This window comes from Rhinolophus sinicus, chromosome 15 (genome assembly GCF_057876585.1).
Source record: "Rhinolophus sinicus isolate RSI-liver-muscle chromosome 15, RSI-T2T, whole genome shotgun sequence".
Taxonomy (NCBI): Eukaryota; Metazoa; Chordata; class Mammalia; order Chiroptera; family Rhinolophidae; genus Rhinolophus; species Rhinolophus sinicus.
This window is the reverse complement of record NC_142515.1, coordinates 76,636,498-76,658,408: the sequence shown is the minus strand read 5'-3', so window position 1 is coordinate 76,658,408 and position 21,911 is coordinate 76,636,498. Positions and strand designations below refer to the sequence as shown.

The 21,911-nt window shown below is 52.6% G+C and overlaps 2 protein-coding genes across 3 annotated transcripts; both read left to right on the top strand.

Moving 5' to 3' along the window:
- The first annotated feature begins 1,235 nt into the window (after positions 1-1,235).
- SLC25A41 (solute carrier family 25 member 41) lies at positions 1,236-10,447 on the top strand. Its single transcript, XM_074337681.2, has 7 exons — positions 1,236-4,363; positions 4,575-4,730; positions 5,270-5,422; positions 5,618-5,725; positions 7,786-7,953; positions 8,037-8,184; positions 8,971-10,447. The coding sequence occupies exons 1-7, from the start codon at positions 4,166-4,168 to the stop codon at positions 9,141-9,143; spliced, it is 1,104 nt and encodes a 367-aa protein (XP_074193782.1). The 5' UTR covers positions 1,236-4,165; the 3' UTR covers positions 9,144-10,447.
- A 157-nt stretch (positions 10,448-10,604) lies between these two features.
- KHSRP (KH-type splicing regulatory protein) lies at positions 10,605-21,902 on the top strand. 2 transcript variants are annotated; one of them, XM_074337678.2, is made up of 20 exons: positions 10,605-10,728; positions 10,873-10,969; positions 12,624-12,720; positions 13,365-13,403; positions 13,696-13,735; positions 14,606-14,655; positions 14,920-14,991; positions 15,758-15,815; positions 16,056-16,230; positions 16,409-16,507; positions 16,884-16,982; positions 17,111-17,213; positions 17,855-17,955; positions 18,046-18,190; positions 18,275-18,435; positions 18,518-18,627; positions 19,021-19,109; positions 19,205-19,405; positions 19,490-19,567; positions 19,843-21,902. In XM_074337678.2, exons 1-20 carry the CDS (start codon positions 10,709-10,711, stop codon positions 20,118-20,120), a joined length of 2,112 nt encoding a protein of 703 aa, XP_074193779.1. In that variant the 5' UTR covers positions 10,605-10,708; the 3' UTR covers positions 20,121-21,902. The 2 variants fall into 2 exon arrangements, with proteins under 2 accessions (XP_074193779.1, XP_074193777.1); XM_074337676.2 differs by having other exon boundaries at positions 10,709-10,969.
- The last annotated feature ends 9 nt before the right edge of the window (positions 21,903-21,911 follow it).

The following is a 21,911-nucleotide window of genomic DNA, read 5'->3' as shown; positions in this document are numbered from 1 at the left end:
GGCTATCTCAGAGTCGTGGCACCAGGAAAATTGTATGTACCGTGTTTCCCTGAAAATAAGATCTAGCCAGACCATCAGCTTTAATTCGTCTTTTGGAGCAAAAATTAGTATAAGACCCAGTCTTATTTTACTATAAGATTGGGTCTTATATAATACAACATAATATAACATAACATATAATATTACAACATAAGACCGGGTCTTAAATTAATTTTTGCTCCAAAAGACGCATTAGAGCTGATTGTCTGGCTAGGTCTTATTCTTGGGGAAACACGGTAATATACACAACTACCAACAAGGAATTAGCATTACCAATTTCACTGTCACCACACTGGCATCAAGCATTGGCATTTTAATTTTATTTAATTGGACCAGCTAACGTCCATCTTCTTGTCTGCATTCTTATACCCCATGACTTTATGGCTAGGATTTAGGAGGTCCTGCTAACTGACATGTAGTGTGACACCAGACAGGCTGCTTTTCTCTTTCTAAGCCTCAGTTTCCTCACCTGAAAAATAAAGGATGTTTCCACTGACATCTTTCAAGGAAAACAACTTGCATTTATTGAGCAAGTACTATGTACCCTGGCTCTATGCTAAGCCCTTTAATGTATTATCTCATTCATTTACTCATCATATATTTATTGAACAATTACTTTGGGCCAGATCCAACTCTGGACACGGGATACGGAAGTGACTAAAGAGACATTGACCCCACATTCCAGTCGGGAGAGACAAACAATACATAGTGTAGAGGGATATAAATGATAAACATCTAAGTTTTGCTTTGTCTTGTGCACCTGAAACTAATTAAAATAAAAAATAAAAAAAAATACATAGTGTAATTGAGAAAGCAAATAGTAATGTAGAAAGCAAAGGTGCTATGGAGAAAAATAAAGGAGGGAAGGGGATAAGGAATATCGCAGGTTGGAGTTTAAATGTTAAACAGGGTGGTCAGGGAAGACCTTGAGAAGATGACATCTCAATACAGATTTAAAGATGGTGAAGGAGGGACGCATGGGGATGTGTAGGGAAACCGTATCCCAGGCAGAGGGAACAGTCAGTGCAAAGGTCCTGTAGCAGGACTGGGCCTGCCATTTTGGAGGAAGAGGGAGAAGGCCCATGTGGCTGGAGCAGAGTGATCGAGGGGAAGAAAGGGATGAGGTGAGGGCAGAGAGGGGATGGGGCAGGTCATGCAGGGCCTTGTGGGCAACAGGGAGGACTTGAGCTTTTACCCCGAGGGAGGTAGGAGCCCTGGAGGGCTGTGGGCAGAGGAGGGCTGGGACCCGACTCAGGTGCTCACAGGTGTCTTCTGATGGCTATAATGGGGAGGACAGACTGGGGGGAAGCAATTCAGGAGCGGTGACAGGTGTGACTAGGGTGGAGGTGACTGCACTGGTTCAGGTGAGCAATGATGGGGCTGGACCAGGGTGGTGGCCCTGAACATGGTAAGAAGCAGCCAGATTCTGGCTATGTGAGGTCTGGCAATTAAGTTCACAACCTCATCCTAGAAAAAGTGCTACACACCTCATTGATGAATATCACTATGGTCACCTTGGAAGCACTCCCCTTGGGAAGCTATGCACCAATGCCAGCGCCTAGTCCACCCTTCAAAGCAATTTTGGAACTCTTTTTCTGGAATGGCCATTAGAGCTGTTGTCATATTATCCTTGATTTCCTGAATGTCATCAAAATGTCTTCCTTTCAATATTTCCTTTATCTTCGGGTAAAGAAAGAAGTCATTGGGGGCCAGATCAGGTGAGTAGAGAGGGTGTTCCAATACAGTTATTTGTTTTCTGGCTGAAAACTCCCTCACAGACTGTGCCCTGTGAGCTGGTGCATTGTCGTGATGCAAGAGCCATGGATTGTTGGCGAAAAGTTCAGGTCGTTTTCATCTTTTTTTTTTAAGGGAAATAGGATTTTATTGGGGAAGAGTGTGTATTTCCGGGACTTTTCCAAGTCAATTTGTTGTCCTTTCAATCTTAGTTGTGGAGGGTGCAGCTCAGCTCCAGGTCCAGTTGCCATTGTTAGTTGCAGGGGGCGCAACCCACCATCCCTTGTGGGAGTCGAACCATCAACCTTGTGGTTAAGAGCACACGCTCCAACCAACTGAACCATCTGGCCACCTGGGAGCTGAGTGACAGCTCATTGACTTCATTCTAGTTGCGGAGGGTGCAGCTCGCTGGCCCATGTGGGAATCGAACTGTCAGTCCCATTGCCCAGAGCCCGAGCTCTAACCAACTGAGACACCCATCCGCCCCCTCATCTAACTTTCTCCCACGGCCTTTCCAGCACTTCCAAATAGTAAACTTGGTTAATTGTTTGTCCAGTTGGTACAAATTCATAATGAATAATCCCTCTGATATCAAAAAAGTTTAGCAACATTGTTTTGACCCTTGATTTGGACTGATCTAACCTTTTTGGTCATGGAGAATTGGTTGACTTCCATTGTGCACTTTGACGCTTTGTTTCGGGGTCGTATTGGTACACCCGTGTTTCGTCACCAGTGATAACACGGCCCAAAAGGTCTTGGCAAACTTCGACTCTCCTTTGCTTTTGTTCATCGGTGAGCTCCTTTGGGACCATTTTTGCTCACACCTTTCTCATGCCAAGATTTTCAGTTAAGATTTTCCTGTTTCTCTATCGATGTTTACTTGGTCTGCTGTGCTTCTCACAGTCAGCCGATGATTTTGACACACAATTCGACAAATTTTCACAGTGTTTTTGTCAGTTCTGCTCATTACTGGCCTCCCTGACCTCTTTTCATCAATGACACGTTCTCTCCCCTCAGAAAAACGTTTAATCCATTTGTACACTGTAGTTTTCTTTATGGTATTATCCCCATAAACTTGGACTAACATGTCCCCAATTTCATTTCCACTCTTGCCAAGTTTAACAAGAAATTTAATGTTTGTTCATTGCTCTAATTCAAGCTCAGACATTCTCGCAACAGCACACAAAAACACGCAACAATAATAATGAACGCCACTCAGCAAGACACCGCCACATGTCGACACAAACACAGCTGTGAGACACTGATATACCAAGGTTATGAAACCTCACCGAGCTGTTTGTACAGTGCTGCCAATGTAAGTGCAAATGTTGGCAAGTTTGCGAACTTAATTATCAGACCTCGTTTTTTGAAGGTTAAACCCATAGGATTTGACGACAGAGTGTGGACATAGAGAAAGGGAGGAATCAGGGATGACATCAAGGTTTTTGATCCAAAGACCTTGGAGAATGGAGGTGCCCTCAACGAACTATTGTTGGATCCTATTGACAGCACTATGCAGTAGAGCTTTGCATTACTTCCGATGTCCAGATGGGGAAACTGAAGCGTAAAGAAGTAAAGCGGGTACCCCACCATCACACACAGCAAGAAGTGCCTGAGATAAGATTCCAACCCAGGTCTTTCTGACTCCAAACCTATGCCTGTCTTCTTTGGGAACCAATTGTGTCTCTTTCCCCCAACGCTCCAAAGCCTTTCCATTCTCACTTCCGTCTCTTATTGCCATGACAATGAAACACAGTGTATTAGTTTCCTATGGCTGCTGTAACAAATGACCCCAAAACTGGTTGCTTAAAACAACACAGATGTTTTATTCTAAAGGGCAGAAGCCTGATATGGGTCTCACTGGACTAAAATTAAGCTGTCAGCAGAGCTGGCTCCTTCTGGAGGCTCCGGGGGAGAATCTGTTTCCTGGCCTTTTCCACCTTCTAAAGGCTGCCTGCATTCTGTGGCTGGTGGCCCCTTCCTCCACCCGCGAAGCCAGAAATGACCTTAAAGTCTTTCTTATATCATCTCATTCCAATGCCAACTGTTCTGACTCCCTCTGCCCTGTCTAAGGATTCATGAGATTACATTGGGCCCATTTGGTTAATCCAGAATAATCTCTCCATGTCCTCATCAGCTGGACAGTAACCTAAGTTCCACCTGCAAACTTAATCCCCCCTTTCTCATATAACACCTTCACAGGTTTAGAGGAATTAGGATGTAGAGATTTTAGGGGGAGACCGTCACTCTGCCCATCATATCCAGCTAGGTCACAAGGGCCTCTGTGACCTCATCATCCCCTGGGAGTCAAATTTGCAAGGCGCCCCTCCCACATGGTAGGCAAACCTCTCATCAGGCATTTGAGTCTCAGTGTGCTGACTCTCTAGCTGCCATGGGAGTCAAACCTGAGGAAGCTCAGAAGCCTTGCTCAAGGGTCCAGACCCTGTTTAAGAGGGTCAATGCCTTATTCACCAAAGCTCCACCCCCAGACCCACCCCCACCCCTCCCACCCATCTCTCAGAACCTGGGCTGTACACATGTGTTTGGGCATGTGCATGAAAATGGCCTGCAGCACCTCTCATCACAGCAGGTAAGTGGGGAACCACAGGTCACGCAGTATCTCTAGCGAGGACTGCAGGAGGAGGAAGCCATAGCCCCTCTGCATGGCCCACTCCTAGAATTTCATCTTGAAGCAGTGAAGACCAGGGTAGACCTTGCACCAGGAGGGGGCTCTGGAGCTGTGTCTGGGGAAGCTGCCCCAGCCTGGCTGAGCATGGGCAAGAGCTGGGTCTGCCCTGCAGGTGCTGGACACTGGAGAGCAGCTGATGGTCCCCATGGACGTTCTGGAAGAGGGAAACGAGGGAGCCTGGTGGAAGTTCCTGCTCTCAGGAGCCATGGCTGGGGCAGTGTCTCGCACTGGCACAGCCCCTCTGGACCGTGCCAAGGTGTACATGCAGGTGTGTGTGTGGGGGAGGGGCACAGTGCTGGGGCCACTGGTGTGCGGATGGACAGAAGTGGAGCAGATAGAGTTCAGTATGGGAGTGGTGGGTTTGATTGGAATCAGGTAGGAGGGTGGGATTGGGACACGGGCTGAATAGAGACAGAGTGGGGGTTTGAGTTGGAGATGACGATGGAGCTGATGTGGGTGGGGCATGGAGAAGAGTTGGGGAAGGAGTTGAAAGAATTGTACCAGGGACAGGGTTGGGTGGGGATCAAGGAATTGGGCCTAGGGGTCTTTGGATGGCTTTGAAGACAAAGTAGGACTGGAGAGGAGAGGAAGATGAGGGATAGATAGGAATGTGGCTTGTTGTTGGGTTTAGGTCTGCATTGGGTTAGGTAATTCTAGGACTAGCCAGGGAGGGAGCTGGAAAAGGAATGGGGATTGGAGGGGTTGGGGATGGGTGGCTGGGGACAGGATGGGCTTGAGCTCCAGGATGGGACAGAGATGGAAAAAGGGTGGAGGGCTCTCACAGGGCCGGGGCCTCCCTACCCCCAGGTCTACTCCTCCAAGTCGAACTTCATGAACCTGCTGGGGGGGCTACGGAGTATGGTCCAAGAGGGGGGCTTCCGCTCCCTATGGCGGGGCAATGGTATCAATGTACTCAAGATCGCCCCCGAGTATGCCATCAAGTTCTCCGTCTTTGAACAGGTAAGGAATGGTCTGCTTTCCCCAGCCCCATCCTCAAGCCCTCACCTCTCCCATAACCCCCTTTCCCCCTTCCCCCAAAAAAGCGCAGCTCATTCTCCAAGACACACGTTCACCCTCCAGGTCTCAGACTTCTCCCCTTGGATGGGTTTCAGGTAGGAAGATGGTTATTCTCTCATGTTCCTCTTCCTGTCCTAGTGTAAGAATTACTTCTTTGGAGCGCATGGGTCCCCACCCTTTCAAGAACGGCTCATTGCTGGCTCCCTGGCTGTGGCCACCTCCCAGACGCTCATCAACCCCATGGAGGTAAGATAATACCTCATAGAAGATGAAACAAGATGAAAATTAGTTGTGGGCCGGGCTGCTACTGCTTCCTTCTCCCTCCTCCTTCATGTAAGATATACATCAAACTTTTATTTCAGATGGCTATCCAGCCACCACAACACTATTTACTGAGTGGGTGCCATTCTTTCTTCCCCAATGATCCAACAAGCCACCTTTGTAATGTAGAAAATTCCTGTATATATATTTGGGTTTATATCTGGCCTTTCTCCTCTTGTCTCTCTGGTGTCTGTTCTTGCGCTACTAGCTTTTATTTTATTTTTTTAAAGAATAGCCTATTTTGTAGAGCATTTCTAGGGTCACAGAAAATTTGGGCAGAAAGTACAGAAAGTTCTCATATAATTCTCCCCACATATACAAAGTGTCCACTATTATTCACATCTTGCATTGGGTTGGATATTTGCTACAATTGACGAGCCAATATAGATGCATTATTATTAACTAAAGCCCACAGTTGACATTAAGTAGGGTTGTACATCCCATAGGTTTTAACACACGTGTAATGATGTGTGCCCACCATTGCAGTATCATACAGAATAGTTCCGCTGCCCTAAAAAGCCACTCTACCTGTTCACCCTCCTTCCTTCCCCTTGAATCCCTGGCAAGCACTGACCATTTTACTGTCTCTATAATTCTGCCTCTGTCTTTCATTTTTGAGGCTTGGTATTATGTTTTATCATTCTCCATCCCTCTCTCCTTTACCAGTTTTCCAGGCTATTATCCTCTGTTGCTTTTTCCATATAAACTTTAGAAGCAACTTGTCTAGTTCAGAAGACAAATTCACCTATTGGTATTTGTTTTGAACTGGGATGGTGTTCAGTTAATAAATAAGTTAGAAACAATTGCCATCCATATGATGCTGAATCCATGTAGCCAGGAACTTATTCATTCGTTCAAGTCTCCATTTATGTTCTTTCATGGTCTTTTAAAGTTTTCTTCATATAATTCTTGCCCTGGTCTGGTTAAGTTTCTTCCAAAGTGTATTTGTTTTCATCAGCTGCATAACAAATCACCACAAACTCAAGTAGCTTAAAATGATAGTTTTTTATCTCATTGTCTGTGGGTCATGTCTGGGCACTGGCTAGTCGGGTTGTCTGCTCAGGGTTTCATCAGGCAGAAATCAAGGTGTCAGCTAGACTACCAATGAATCCACCTGAGGCTTGGGTCATCTGCCAAGCTTCCTGGTCATTGGCAGGATTCAGTTGTTTATGGTTGTAGGACGGGTGGCCTCAGTTTCTAGAAGCCATCCACTGTTCCTGCCACATGGTCCTCTCCACAAGAGTATGCTTGTTTCAGCCCAAATGGACATTGTCTCTGATGTTTCCAATCTCATTACTTCTGTCTCTGGCAATAGACCTCTTCTAAATGGCCCTCCTGATTAGGTCAGGCCCACCCAGGACAATTTCTCTTAAAGTCAACTGCTTTGGGGGCCTCTATTACGCCTGCAAAATCCTGTCAACTTTGTCATTATCATGTAACCTGATCAGGGGAGTGACATCTCATCATCTTCACAGGTCTAGCCCATGCTCAGGGTGGGGGAAGGACACTATACAGAGTATGTATATCAGAGGGGCAGGAATCTTGGGGACCACCTTAGAATCTTGCCTACCACACTTGCTGTTCTGTCTTTTGCACAATTGTAGAGTTGCCAATATTTTTATATTGAGGCATTTTGATAAAAATTCTGATTTCTGGCTCTTTCAGAAAATTGGCATATCTGGCCACCTGGGGCTTACACTCTCAGGGTGCTACATTTGGCTCATGTTAGGTGGAAGCTTCCACAGACCCCACTCAGCTCACGTCACTTCCCTTCCCCTCTTGGCCTCTGTCAGCACTTGAGCTTGTGAACCCTGGGTTGAGAGCACACACAGGCTAAGAGATGGCACACAGGGGCTTCTGGGTTTGACACCAGCTCTGAACATTCCTGAGTAGTTTCCTCATTTGTAGATGGGGACAATGACCACTCCTGAGGGTCATTGAGAGGATTAAATCTAATGAGCTGCCTCACTCCTCACCCTCCCCAGGTGCTGAAGACACGGCTGACCCTGCGCCGGACGGGCCAGTACAAGGGGCTGCTGGACTGTGCCAGGCAGATCCTGGAGCGGGAGGGCACCCGCGCCCTTTACCGTGGCTACCTGCCCAATATGCTTGGCATTATCCCTTACGCCTGCACCGACCTGGCCGTCTATGAGGTGTGGGTCTTGCAGAGGGAGTGGCGGGAGCGGTGGGAACCTAGGACCTAGCGAACTTCCTCCTCTCCCCTTTTCTCTTGCAGATGCTCAGGTGTTTCTGGCTGAAGTCAGGCAGGGACATGGAGGACCCGAGTGGCCTGGTCAGTCTGTCATCTGTGACGCTGTCCACGACCTGTGGCCAGATGGCCAGTTACCCTCTGACTTTGGTGCGCACCAGGATGCAGGCTCAAGGTCAGCCTGGCCCTAGGGGCCACCGTGTATGCCCCTTCCCCCTTCACTCCCCCTCTCTGACCTTTCTCATATCCCCAAACTCTCCACATCTGATTCTGGCCTCCTTTGCTGACCCTTGAACTCACCAAGACTTATATTCACCCCCAAATCTGATCCCAGCCCTCATATGAACACTGCAAATTACTAAAATGAACATCCATCTCCCAAATGACTCCCCCCCAAATGTGATCCAGGCCCCCATACTGACCTCAAGACATCCCAAATGACCTCCCAACTTCTCCAAATCAAATCCAACCCTCAGTTGGCTCCAAAAATCGAAATGGCCCCTAAATTCACCAAATCTGACCCTTAGATATCCAAAACTCATATATTTCCCCCAACCCTGGAAATTCCCCAAATGTGACTCCCTCAAATGGACTCTCAGCCCCTAAACAAATCTTCAAACATCCAAACGGGTCCTTAGCCAACCACCTCGATCTTGAAAATGTCCCCAAACTACTCAACACACTCCTCAAAATCTTTAATACATCTTAGAAATTCCCCCCCAAATAAGCTCGAATGTTTTCTAAGATGTTCCCGAAAACAAACCCTGAAAATTCCTGCCAGAATTGATCTCCTTACTCTCCCCAAACTGACCAATTTCCTCTAAAAGTCTTCCAAACTCCTTTCCAACCAACTCCCCAGATCCCCGCGCCTGGCTTCACCCCACTACCTCCCAACATTCCAGCCCTCCAGGAGGCTGCGTCATCTCTGACTGAAGCCCTGAGCTTGCCCCTGTCCCCACAGACACCGTGGAGTGTTTGAACCCCACCATGTGTGGAGTCTTCCGGGGGATCCTGGCCCAGCAGGGCTGGAGGGGGCTATACCGAGGCATGACCCCCACCTTACTGAAGGTGTTGCCGGCTGGAGGCATCAGCTACATGGTATACGAAGCCATGAAGAAGACCCTGGGAATATAGGCAGTGAGCTAAGCAACACATCTGGGGCAGCAATGGACAGGAGCCCCCCAGGCTTTGGCTCCAGGGCAGTTTTTGTCAGTAACAGCAGGCTGGGGGCCTGGGTCAGAAGATGCCTGGGGCCCCCTCCCCAGGATGCAGCCCGGGACAAGTTTGGACTCCTAGTGGTCTGTCCTGGCTCCAGGGTGAAATGGTGAATGTGGAATAAACAAATTAGGAATAAAGAGATGATTTCTGCTACTTGGGTCCAGGAGAGGAAATGGGGACCTGGATACTTGGGTCCAAGGAGGAGCTGTATATCTGGGCTCCCTGGATCCTGGAGAGGGGCTGGGTACTTTGGGCCCTCGGTCCTGAATGGGAAGCCTTGATGATGCCTGTATCTAGGAGAGAGGTTGAGGGCCTAGGGTCGGAGCTTGCAGTTCAGATTCTACAGCCTTAAGTGAAGCAGGTATGGGGTATGGAATTAAGGTTTGGGATCCCTCAGTCCTGGGAGGGAGCCAACGGTCTAAGACCCTTGAGTTCAGGAGGGGAGCTGGTTCCATGAATCCTGGAAGAGAAGATCCCTGGGTGGAGAGAAGAACGGGGATACAGGGGATCCCTGGGTTTCCGCCTGCTCTCGGATCACTTCACCCCCGCAAGCACCCGAACTCCAAGGCCTCAAGCAGGCCACGTGCATGGCCCACCCAGCCAGGCTCCACGGGCGCTAACCCTGACGTCAGGCCTGAATTCCGGTAGTCCGTAGCCACTGCCTACGGCGGCTGCCACTCACTTCCCGCTCCAGCTAATCCCCTATAGCCGTCTAGTGGTCGGCTCTGCCCCAATGCAGCGGCGCTTCCACTGGCTCCCACCAAAACTGGGCACTTTAACTTATTGCTACTTGTCCGGAGCGGTGTCAATCACTTAACACCCGCCCCCGTCGCTCAGCCATTGGCTTAGAAGTCAAGGCTAGAAAACGATTCTGATTAACATGGAAAGTAATCCCGGCCAAACCCAAGCACGTCAACCAGAACTCGTCAGGGATTGGATTAAATTGACTATCAATCCTTACAAGCACCGCCTTCCGCTTGTACTCATTGGCTTGCGTACACGACTATCTCACCGGGTGCCAGCCCAGCCCGTTAAAAGGGGCCTTTCGCTAGGCCCCTCCTTCCTGTCCATTTCTGACGTCGCCCCGCGATTCTGTAAGTCCAGCTTTATTGGGCCTTCCGCCTTCTCGGATCGCCTTGATTTGCCCGCCCAGCGCCTGCAGCCCGCAGCCCACTGCCTCCGAGAGCTTTCAGTCACACGGCGCCTCCCGCCCATTGCCTCTCGCGGCACTCCGATTGGCCGCTCGCCTGCAGAGCCCGCGATTGGTGTCCGTGGAGCGGCGGCGGCTTCCCATTGGCGAGGCGGCGCCGTGGGGCGGCGGGAGGGGGCGTCCCTCTCCCCCCTCGTAGTCTTCCCAGCCGCTGGGTTCCCAGAGTGCTCCGCGGCCGTGTGGAGCGAGGCCTTGTTCCCGCGTTGAGCCGCCGCCACCGCCTCCTCCTCCTCAGCTTCAGCCTCCGCGCCAGGCCCGGCCCCGCCGCGCCATGTCGGACTACAGCACGGGAGGACCCCCGCCCGGGCCGCCGCCGCCCGCAGGCGGGGGCGGGGGAGCCGGGGGAGCCGGTGGCGCCGGGGGAGGCCCTCCACCGGGCCCGCCGGGCGCGGGGGACCGCGGCGGCGGCGGTGGCCCAGGCGGCGGCGGCCCGGGCGGGGGGTCGGCTGGTGGTCCCTCTCAGCCCCCTGGCGGGGGCGGCCCGGGGATCCGCAAGGACGCCTTCGCCGACGCCGTGCAGCGGGCCCGCCAGGTGAGGAGGCCGCCGGCCTGAGGGGGGCGCGCGCGCGGGCGGGGGAGGGGGCGGGGTCACGTGCGCGCGCGTAGGGTCGCGGGGGGGGGCGCCGGGACCGCCGCGGGGTCACGTGGGCCGGTAGGCTGGGGCTTGGGCAGCCCCTGGCGCCTCGAGTGGGGTCCCTCACGGGTGACCCCCTGCTGGGGAAAGGGCGTCTGGGGGTCCCCAAGGGCGGCCCCTGACTGTGTAGGGGCTCTGGAGCGCGGCCAGTCACTTTGGGGGTCCCCCCCATCTTAAAACACGAAAGCATGCTCCACTCTCCAGGAAGGAGAGGGTCCACCTTTCCCGGGGAAGGGCTTGCTTTGCCCGAACCTCTCCATCAGGGGAAAGCCCTGTTTGCCCCAAACCCATTCCCATTTAAGCCCGCCCCTCAGGAAGAAGGGACTTTGGGGGAAAATATCCTTCTTGAGCGTGGAAAGAGGACCCGTTTGCTGCCAGAGCGGCCAAGCACTAAGGCGAAATGGGGAGGGTGGGTGTAGGGGCTGGCTCTTTTTGGTACTTCCGGTGGCTCTTAAGCGTGTTCTGTTTCTTTTTGGGAAAGAGGGGAAGGTCCCACCGCAGTGTTAGGAGTCTTGATGACAACATGGAGGTGTCACATGCTGGTGGGACTGACCTCCCCAGCTCCATTTGCGTCCTCCCTGGGGTCCTGGAGGGGAGGAGGCCTTCAGAACAGGAGGACTTTGCCGCCCTTTTGGGAAACAGACCCCAGTGGACCGGGTTTGTCCCAGTGCCTCCAGGGAATGGTGGGAAGTCCCGTTAGGTGAACGCCCTGTTCCTGCCCTGTGTGGTCTGTGGCTTTCTCACCTGTGGGGTGGGCTAGTGTTCTGATGTGCATTTTGTTTGCCCACTGAACTGTCTTCATTGAGAAGCAGCTATAACTGGGGGAATTGGTGGGATCTGTTGGGGTGGGATAAGATACCCATCTGGCAGCCCAAGAGCTTTGCTGAAAGTGTTTTAAAAATATTGAGAGGTGAAAACGTAGCTCCTTAGTTCCCGGTTTGTGTTTCTTTGGAAAACTTGTAGTAGTTCCACAGATGGGCTCTATAGTGTTAACTTTGTTGTGTTGGGTTTATTTGAAGTTGCTGTTCATGTGGCTAAATTGTAACATGTGTTCCAAAAGGGTCTTTTGTTTTTGTTCAAATGTAGATTTCAGATGCCCTGAAGCAAACACTTCCTGAGATTTGTTCCACAAATGCAAAGATTCTGAGGGTGAGGGAGATAAAGGAAAGTTGTACCTTTCAGTATCCCAGAAGAATGTTCTAGTTCTCTGCAGCCCTCCCTTGTGGAGACCTGAGGACCCTCCATGGCACCAAGCATCTGTTCTTTTCACCCTTAGAACAAGTTGGTGTGGGTTACAGTCTGGCCACAAACAATTTAGGCCCAAATCCCATTGAGAAGGGGAGTTTTGAAATTCCTAGATAACTCTTGTACTCTGAGGCCTTAAGTGAAAACTCCTTCTAGAATGTCTTAACAGGCTCTTTCCTAAATTAGGAAGTAACCACTCCCAGGCTAGACAGCAAGACAGGATAACTGGAGAGGCTGAGAAGTTGATCTGAGCACCATGGAGGGTTCTTTGGTGGTAATTCTTCTGTCCTTACAATTTCATTTCTAGATTGCAGCCAAAATTGGAGGCGACGCTGCTACAACAGTGAATAACAGCACTCCTGATTTTGGTTTTGGGGGCCAAAAGCGGCAGTTGGAAGATGGAGGTAACAACCTGCTGGAAGGAAGGGCTGGGGGTAGAGAGTGAGGTGCCTTTGTTTGAATGTGGTTCAGAGTGGGGGGGAAGCCCGCTGCCGTTCGGTCTTTTAAAACCTCAGCAATTCCAGCTTTGTTCATTCTTTTTGTTGGGCCGCCATCCTGAGGTATCAGGTGGCTGAGGAGGGTAGATTGACTGTGACTAGGTCCAAGTTGTAAGTTCTCAAGATCGTTCCTCCCCTTCTGGTAGGCTGGGGAAATGCTTGCACTTTTATTGAGGCTCCGTGTAAGTCACAATTGGCTGGCCCTGGGGCATGTGGCATTACCCACAGTAGCCAAAATGCTCAACTGGGTGGCCAGCCGACTTTTTTCAACTAGGACCCCACTGCCTCAGGTCTCGTCCTAAACTGGAAGGACTCGAGTGCAGACATCATTGTTCCCCCATTATAAAAGGCTTTTTTACCCTGAGTGCTGGTGGTGGGATTGATGGAGTCTGCCTCCCTCTGGGGTTGGTCTCTGCTACTCCTGTCTCAGCTCTCATGTTGGGGGGGGGGGAGGAAGGGGGATCGTTTGCCCGGACATGTGGCACCAGCATCAGATTTGAGGCAGCTGTGGGTGGGTGGGTGCTGCATCTGACATCCTCTCTCTTTCACAGACCAACCGGAGAGCAAGAAACTGGCTTCTCAGGGAGACTGTAAGTCCATTGGGTGACACAGGCAGCAGGCAGAGGGCCGCTTCAGGGTCTTAAGAGGTTGTTAGGAGTCAGGAGCTAGGAGAACTGAGCCCCTGTCCTTTGTGGAGGCTCCGGGTATTCATCATGTGGGATCTATGAGCTTCAGGGTGCCCGCTGCCTGTGCTCCTAGGAGGAGGGCTCAGCCTGTAGTAATGCTAGTTGGCCCCCTGCGGACAGGAGCCCTGGGAGCCAGTGGTGTTTGGGGTCCCAGACAGGAGCCAGGCCAATCTTTCTTTGGATTTTTTCTCTGCAGCCATCAGTTCTCAACTTGGACCCATCCATCCTCCTCCCAGGTAAGTTGTGATTTGGCAAACATGCCCTTTCCTTGTCTGTCAGCTGTCTCTGGCCTTTCTTACTGCCCTGGGGGAGAGCTCTGGCTGGGGGCAGAAGGCACTGCCTTCATCCCTGTACTTACCTGTCTGCAGGGCTGGCGGGAGGAGAGGGTTGTGCAGTCGGCTGTAATCTTGGAAGGGTGGTCTCTGCACCCAGGTGCTTTCTGGGTTGGAGTGAGGATGCTGAGAAACACAAACATCTGTCTTCCTAGAAAAGGCTGGTTTTTTGGTCTTTGGTTTTTCATGTTTTCTACAAATAATTGTTCCCCTGAGAGGTGGTGGAGACGGTGGTGGGGGGGGTAGTCTTTCCTGCTTTTTTGCCCGCTAGAATGACCTCAGTGGATCTGACATAGAATCCTTTGCAAAGGGCCACATTGTTTTTGTTTTTTTCCTTAATGGACCAGAAGTTTTATAAAATACAATAAAAATGATTGTGAGGAAAATGAAATGAAAAAGATACAAAATTCATTTTTTTTAAAAAGTCAACAAATGTAAAATGACTCCATCAGATTGCTGTGAAAGTGTCTTGTGTCTCCCTCCCGGAGTCAGTGGGGCAGGACTGGCTCAGGGACCATGCTCTCCCAGAACAAGCCTCTCGTGGCCCAGGTGGGGAAACTAAGGCCTCGAGAGGTAAAGTAACCCACTGTGAAGAGAGGGAGCCCTGGCCCCCAAGCTGTTAGATTTGGCTTAGGGGTCTCGGTTCCATCATAGGAAGCAGGGTCAGAGGCCAGAAACATCGGGGGGCCTCTTCCCCAGGGAGACCCCCTGGGTCTTTATCCCTCCTCTGCTTCTTTCCTGTTTGAGACTGACTGTCCTTGTTTTTCTTGGCAGGACTTCAATGACCGAGGAGTACAGGGTCCCAGACGGCATGGTGGGACTAAGTGAGTGTGGGTCACTGTGGTCAGGAGCACCCATTGTCCCCCACTCTGGGATAGTGTCCTGGGAACCCCTGCCAGCCCAGGAGCTTTGGCCTGAAAGGGCCTCCTGTGTCCTGCTCTCCCCTGTCCTCTCTGGGCAGGGAGGACAGTGGAGCTCTTGACATGACTGCTGCCCCCAGAGCGTCAGTGGGGCCGTGGACCCCACCACCCAGTCTTCTCAGTGCCGGCTCCTCCGTCCTCTGATTTTCTCCTTTCTTCTCCACCTAGTCATTGGCAGAGGAGGCGAGCAGATTAACAAAATTCAGCAGGATTCGGGCTGCAAAGTCCAGATCTCGCCAGGTATGAGTGAGCTCGATTTGTACCTGAACACGCGCTGGGTTGGGGCTGGCTCTTTGCACTTCAATAATCCCCTAACTTTTGCCTTGACTGGATAGATGTGAAATGGGCTGGCATTTGTTTATTGTGTTGTTGGTTTATTGAGTACCTTCTATGTGTCAGGCTCAGTGCAGTATCCACTAGTGCAGCACCTCGAGGCATAGCTGCAAGTTTCGTTTTCTTTCATTTTACATTTGAGGGGAGGGCTTAGGGGGATCTAGACTTGATCACAATGAGCCTTGTTCCAGACCTGCTCTGAACCGTTACATTAAGTTGCCACCTAAACTAAACAAGAGGCTGGGAGGTGTATTAGAAAGAATAGCTTTGAGGTGGGGCCTGGGTTTGAATCCCAGCTCTGCCTGCTCGTCTGCAGGTGGTTGCTTTGCTGGGTTTTCTGAGGACTTGCTCTAGCAGAGGAGTTTATTGACTAGAGGGTGTGCATGTAATTGTCAGTGGTGGCGGGAGTGGCCCTGGGATTGGACCCTGTAGAATCTGCCTCGTCTTCCACCTCATTTCCTAAAAGCTCTGCTTCCGTTGTTGGACTTTAAGCTTCCTGACTGTGGCCTTTATAAAGCAGCCTCCTAGGTGTTTGGGGAGGTAAATTGTCGGGCTGCTGAATGGTGGCAGAAGTGGCGGTTGATTGTTCTGGAAGCTTCCTCCTCTCCACCGAAGGCCTTTCCAGGGTCTGCAGACACGGGAAGGCAATGAGCCTATCTCCTCTTCTCTCCAGACAGTGGTGGCCTCCCTGAGCGCAGTGTGTCCTTAACAGGAGCCCCAGAATCTGTCCAGTAAGTGCCTGGCTGGGCCAGTCATTGTGATGGGAGTGGGCAGAAGCCCTGTCTATCCCATTGAAAGTTGGAGAAGACTCCCACGCCGTGTCCTTGCACCCCGGCCCCAGGGACTGTACTTTCTTCCTCCTCATCTGTCAGATGCAGATGTTGGAGTCACCTTCCCTTTTAGCTGGGGGGAGAGGGGGCGCCAGGCCAATGCCCTTTCAAGTGACAGCACCCCATTCTTCCCTTTCCCAGGAAAGCGAAGATGATGCTGGATGACATCGTGTCTCGGGGTCGTGGGGGCCCCCCGGGACAGTTCCATGACAACGCCAATGGGGGCCAGAACGGCACAGTGCAGGAGATCATGATCCCTGCAGGAAAGGCCGGCCTGGTCATCGGCAAGGGCGGGGAGACCATCAAGCAGCTGCAGGTGAGGGCTGGCTGGTTTGGGCGGCTGAGGGCCCACAGCCCACCAGCTGCTCTGCCACCGTTTTACCCTTTTTGATCATGGAACCCACCCCACTCTCCCGCCGCCACCACCCTGAGCGCACGAGTCGCCAGAAAGTCCTTTGAAAGCCCTACAGTGACAGTCAACATTGGTTTTAAAGGAACGAGCTGGAGTGAAGATGATTTTAATTCAAGATGGTTCCCAGAACACGAACGTGGACAAACCTCTTCGGATCATTGGGGATCCTTATAAAGTGCAGGTGAGTGCACCCTGCGGGGGGGTGGGCGTTCTGGAGGAGTGAGGCTGCAGGCAGGTTGGGGATTTGAATGAAAGTGGAGATGTTTTCAAGAATACTGGCTTTGAAGTCAGCCCAGGACTCAGTGTTCTTATGTCAGATTCTCCCTCCCAATGGTCTGTATGTAAGCAAGTGGCCTAAACTCTGATCCTCTGTTTTCCTGTCTGGAAAATGGGGGTGCTGGCCATGCCTGCCTCTCAGGGTGGCAGTAAAGAGCTCTCAGCACCTTCGTGTTGGTCCTTCCGTAGCTTAGTTAGGCCTGAGATCCTCGGTTTGCGGGAGGCTGCGGATCGCATTGGGCAGCAGGGCTGCCATGTGTGTACCGTGCCTGTGTTTGCAGCAAGCTTGCGAGATGGTGATGGACATTCTCCGAGAGCGTGACCAGGGCGGATTTGGGGACCGGAACGAGTATGGGTCCCGGATTGGTGGGGGCATTGATGTGAGTGTGGGCCTCCCCAGGAATGGAGGGCCGTGGGTTGTGGGCTACTCGTGGCCGGTGGGCAGCTCAGTTGTGGGGGCAGAACCTGGCTGACATTTCTGCTGCCCTCCCTCGCTCCCCCCCCTCAGGTGCCAGTGCCCAGGCATTCTGTTGGCGTGGTCATCGGCCGGAGCGGAGAGATGATCAAAAAGATCCAGAATGATGCTGGTGTACGGATCCAGTTTAAACAAGGTCAGGGTCGAGCCACGTGATGTGCCAGCTGGTCCTGTTCTCTTCAGCTCACCCTGAGGTCCACTTCGGGCAGCTTGGCACCATAGTTAGCCTGCTGAGCCTCTCGGTGCCTCATTTCTTCTAGACCTTGGGACAGCCTGTGAGAGTTGGTCATGGGCACACTTTCCAGGTCCAAAGGGAGCGTTTTTTTCCTCCTACGAATCTAGCCCTTCCCTCTTCCCCACCAGTGGCCCATTCTGACGGGGCATCTTGGGTAACCTGGGCATCCTGGGCTGGCTCAGATCACTGCCCTGACTCTGGGCTCCTACCAAGCCTGTGAGTCCCTGAGGGCAGGTCTGTGGGGAGGAGAGACCTCTCTTACTTTTCAGAGGTTCTTAGTTCTGTAAAATGGATCCTTAGTTCTGGGGGTTTCAATTGCAGAAAGAAGCCTCAGCAACCGCCCTCCCTAGCTGGTGGGTTTTCTTCTCTGAGGATGTGGGCCCGTCCGCCTGCCTCCTTCCTCGCTCCTGAATACACAGAGCGTGGCGAATGGCCGAGTCTGAGACTCTTGTCTTGGCACAGTGTCTGCCCTCAGGAGGCATTGGTTGGGAGTTGTGCTTCTCTTTTGAATTTTGTGTCTGTTCTCTGGGTGCTGGCCGCAGATGATGGGACAGGTCCTGAGAAGATAGCTCACATAATGGGGCCCCCAGACCGATGCGAGCACGCAGCCCGGATTATCAATGACCTCCTCCAGAGCCTCCGGGTAAGTGGCGCGTGGTAGGTGAGAAGGGCTGGTGGGAGCAGAGGGGCCTGGCTTCCTACCTTCATTCTCCATCTCCTTCCTGTCTTGCAGAGTGGTCCCCCAGGCCCACCAGGGGGTCCTGGCATGCCCCCTGGGGGAAGGGGCCGAGGAAGGGGCCAAGGCAACTGGGGCCCTCCTGGTGGGGAGATGACCTTCTCCATCCCCACTCACAAGTGTGGGCTGGTCATCGGACGGGGTGAGTAGGTACCACCCTGCCCTCCATCTCTCCCCTACTCTTCTGCTCCTCCTGCCCTCTCTTCACTGCCTGTGTCCCCTGCAGGTGGTGAGAATGTGAAAGCCATAAACCAGCAGACGGGCGCCTTTGTAGAGATCTCCCGGCAGCTGCCGCCCAATGGAGACCCCAACTTCAAACTGTTCATCATCCGGGGCTCACCCCAGCAGATTGACCATGCCAAACAGCTCATTGAGGAGAAGATTGAGGTGGGCTCGGGGAGGGTTCTGGGAGGCTGGACCTGGCTCCTATCTCCTGCCCACTGACTTCGTCCCATTCTCCTTCCTCCAGGGTCCCCTCTGCCCAGTCGGACCAGGCCCTGGGGGACCAGGCCCTGCTGGACCCATGGGGCCCTTCAATCCTGGGCCCTTCAATCAGGGGCCACCGGGAGCTCCCCCTCAGTGAGTATTTCTGTCAGCTGCCTGGGATTTGGGACACGGGGGTCGTTATGCTGGCAAGAAGAGTGACAGGCCCCATCTCCATTTTGATTCACCACCAAGAGGTCCATCCCTGCCTTTCAGAAATGCTGAGTTTTCAGGCCCCAAACAGGATCCAATCCAGCCCTGTGTTTTACAGATACCATTTTGTTACAGAATGTGATAGGGGTCGCTCTCAGTCTCCAGCCCATGCGTAAATCCGTGCATGTTGAATTGGGGGGTGTGGTTTCGTAGCCTGCATCTTCTGCCTTGTTAGTTGTCTCACATCTTTCTCTGGGCCCTCTTCCTACCAGCCTTCCCTGCCCCTTTAGAAGAGCAGCCCTGGCTCATGTGTTCCCTTTCTTTTTCATCCTGCAGTGCTGGGGGCCCCCCTCCTCACCAGTACCCCCCCCAGGGCTGGGGCAATACCTACCCCCAGTGGCAACCACCTGCTCCTCATGACCCGAGTAAGTAAGGCCACCTGCTTGGGGGCAGCTCGGGGCCTGGGCACGAGGCCGGCTTCCTGTGCCTCCCCTCAGCCCGCGTTGCTCTCCTCCTGCAGGTAAAGCTGCCGCGGCCGCCGCAGACCCCAATGCAGCCTGGGCCGCCTACTATTCACACTACTACCAGCAGCCCCCAGGGCCCGTGCCTGGCCCCGCACCGGCCCCCGCAGCCCCACCCTCGCAGGGCGAGCCCCCGCAGCCCCCACCCGCCGGCCAGTCGGACTATACTAAGGCCTGGGAAGAGTATTACAAAAAGATCGGTGAGTGTGAGCGCCGCCTTGGGGGGCGAGCGGGCAGCTGCACGCCGTGCTGTCCTCTGACCTCTCAGTGCCCGCCTCCTGCAGGCCAGCAGCCCCAGCAGCCTGGAGCTCCCCCGCAGCAGGACTACACGAAAGCCTGGGAGGAGTACTACAAGAAGCAGGGTGAGCTCCACACAAAAATAAGTCGTGGCATGTAGTGTGCAGCACGGAATGGGGCTGGTGGCGTCGTCGTAACTGCCAGACGCGCGCTTACAGGCTCAGTGCTCACGTGCTGAGGAACAACTGGCGAGTGCTGGATGTACGCCGAAAACTAGCAATATTGGATGTCAACCGTACTTAATGTAACATTTTAAAAAGCAGGCTGAGCCGGTAGGGCCTGGGGGGGACAGGGCCAGGCCCACTCTTGCGCCCAGCCACACTCACTCTCTCTTCCACAGCTCAAGTGGCCACAGGTGGGGGTCCAGGAGCACCCCCGGGCTCCCAGCCAGACTACAGCGCCGCTTGGGCTGAATATTACAGACAGCAAGCCGCTTACTACGGACAGACTCCAGGTCCTGGCGGCCCCCAGCCTCCACCCACACAGCAGGGACAGCAGCAGGCAAGTGGGAATTGCCACCCTCCTCCTCCTCCTTTTTCTTTCCAACCCCCGGCCACCGTCCATCCTGCCTTAGTGGGTAGCGCCGGAAATCCCTTCCCCTGCGGGGTGTGTCCTTGATGCCTGCAGCGGGGGCCATGTGGCCGGAGGTCTCCGGGAGTCCCCAGGAGCCGGGGGAAGTGTGCGCTGGGTCCAGAGGTTAAAGAAGAGGCCTCCCTCCGCCGGCCCGCTTGTTCCTGTGTAACGCTGTCTGTCGTGATGCTGGGGGAGAGCGCGAGACAGATAAAAGGTGGAACTGTTGAACTGGTGGGTAGTCCTGGGGGTGGGGCAGGCCGGCCGGCCGCTGAAACGTTGGGCACCATCCTGGCTGCTAACTCAGAATCTGGCCACTTGGGAAGAAAACGGATCATTTTTCCCCTCTCTGCATTACTTTTTTGGTTTTTGTTCTTTTTATTTTTAAACCCACCATCTTTCCCCATCCCGGAGTCCAAGTGACTGTGTAGGTGGCCCCAGCACGGGGTGGTCCTGGCTCCGGTGGGGACTCGGGGAGCCTGCCAAGGGGACGGCCCTGGGGCCCCCCATCTACTCCGCCTGGGCTGGGCCTCTGTTCTGGCGCCTGTCTCTGTGTCCCAGTTTTGTCTGTGAAGTGGGCATGACGATCGCTGCCACCTTCCAACCTACCTCACAGGGGTGTTGTGGGGACACCGTGATCTCTGAGATTGTTCATGTTGTGATGCGCCGGGAGCCGCCTACCTTCCCCTCCAAACCCCGAATTGGCTTTCTCTCTCTCTCTCTCTCTCTCTCTCTCTCTCTCTCTCTCTCTGTCTCTGCGGCCCCTGCTTCTGTCCTCCTCGCTTTTGTGTCCCTCTTTCTCCTCTTCCATCAAGGAGCCAGTCTGACTTCAGCCGAGTCCCTGGAGCACTTGACTAGACAGTTACAGACACATCCTGCTGGCCACCCACCGGCTCGGGAGAGGGGCTTCCTGGCCCCCTCCTTGCCAGCTCCCTGACTCCCGCCCCTGCCACCCCTCCTCGTAGTGACCAATTCCTATCTCTTCCCTCTCCGCAGGCTCAATGAATCGAATGAATGTGAACTTCTTCATCTGTGAAAATTCTATTATTTTTTTTTTTCATTTTGTTTTGTTTGGGGGCTTTGTTTTGTTTTTTTTCTGTTTGTTTGGTGAGAAAGCGATGGCTACCATGGGGGGGTGCAGGGGAGCCCTCTCTGTGAGTGGCTCGGAGGTCAGTGCCCGGCTCTTGCTCTTTCACTTACTGTGTGTCTCACATGCTCTTTTTTTTTTTCTTTCAAAATTGGGATCCTTCATGTTGAGCCAGCCATAGAAGATAGCGAGAACTAAATCTCTGCCAAAAAATAAAATTTTTTTAAGATAAACACAAAAAAACAAAACAAAACCTATAAAATTATATATATATACATATATATATATATATAAAATCTCTATACCACCTCCCCTCGGCCTTCCTGAAACTGCCTCTTTCAGGGGAAAGCAATTCATTTTCTCCCTACCACCCTTGGCCCTCTTCATGTTTTTAAAATAAACGTTTAAAAAGGAAAAAAAGTCACTCTTGCTATCTCTTTTTTTTTAGTTAGAGTTGGAACATTCCTTGGACCAGGTGTTGATATTGCGGGACCCCGCCCCCACCCCTCCATCAGTCCAGCCCCTCAGCCTCTCTGCTCCTCCTCTCGCTCCTCCTTCCTTCCTAGCTTGGCTTCCCTGGCCCCTCCCGTGCCCCCACTCCCAGGACTGGTCTGTCGTGTTTCATCTGTTCAAGAGGACATTGAAACTGAAAACAAATTGAGAACAAAACAAAAAAATTGTATGGCAGTTTTTACTTTTTATCGCTCGTTTTTAACTTCACAAATAAATGATAACAAAACCTCCCCACGTCT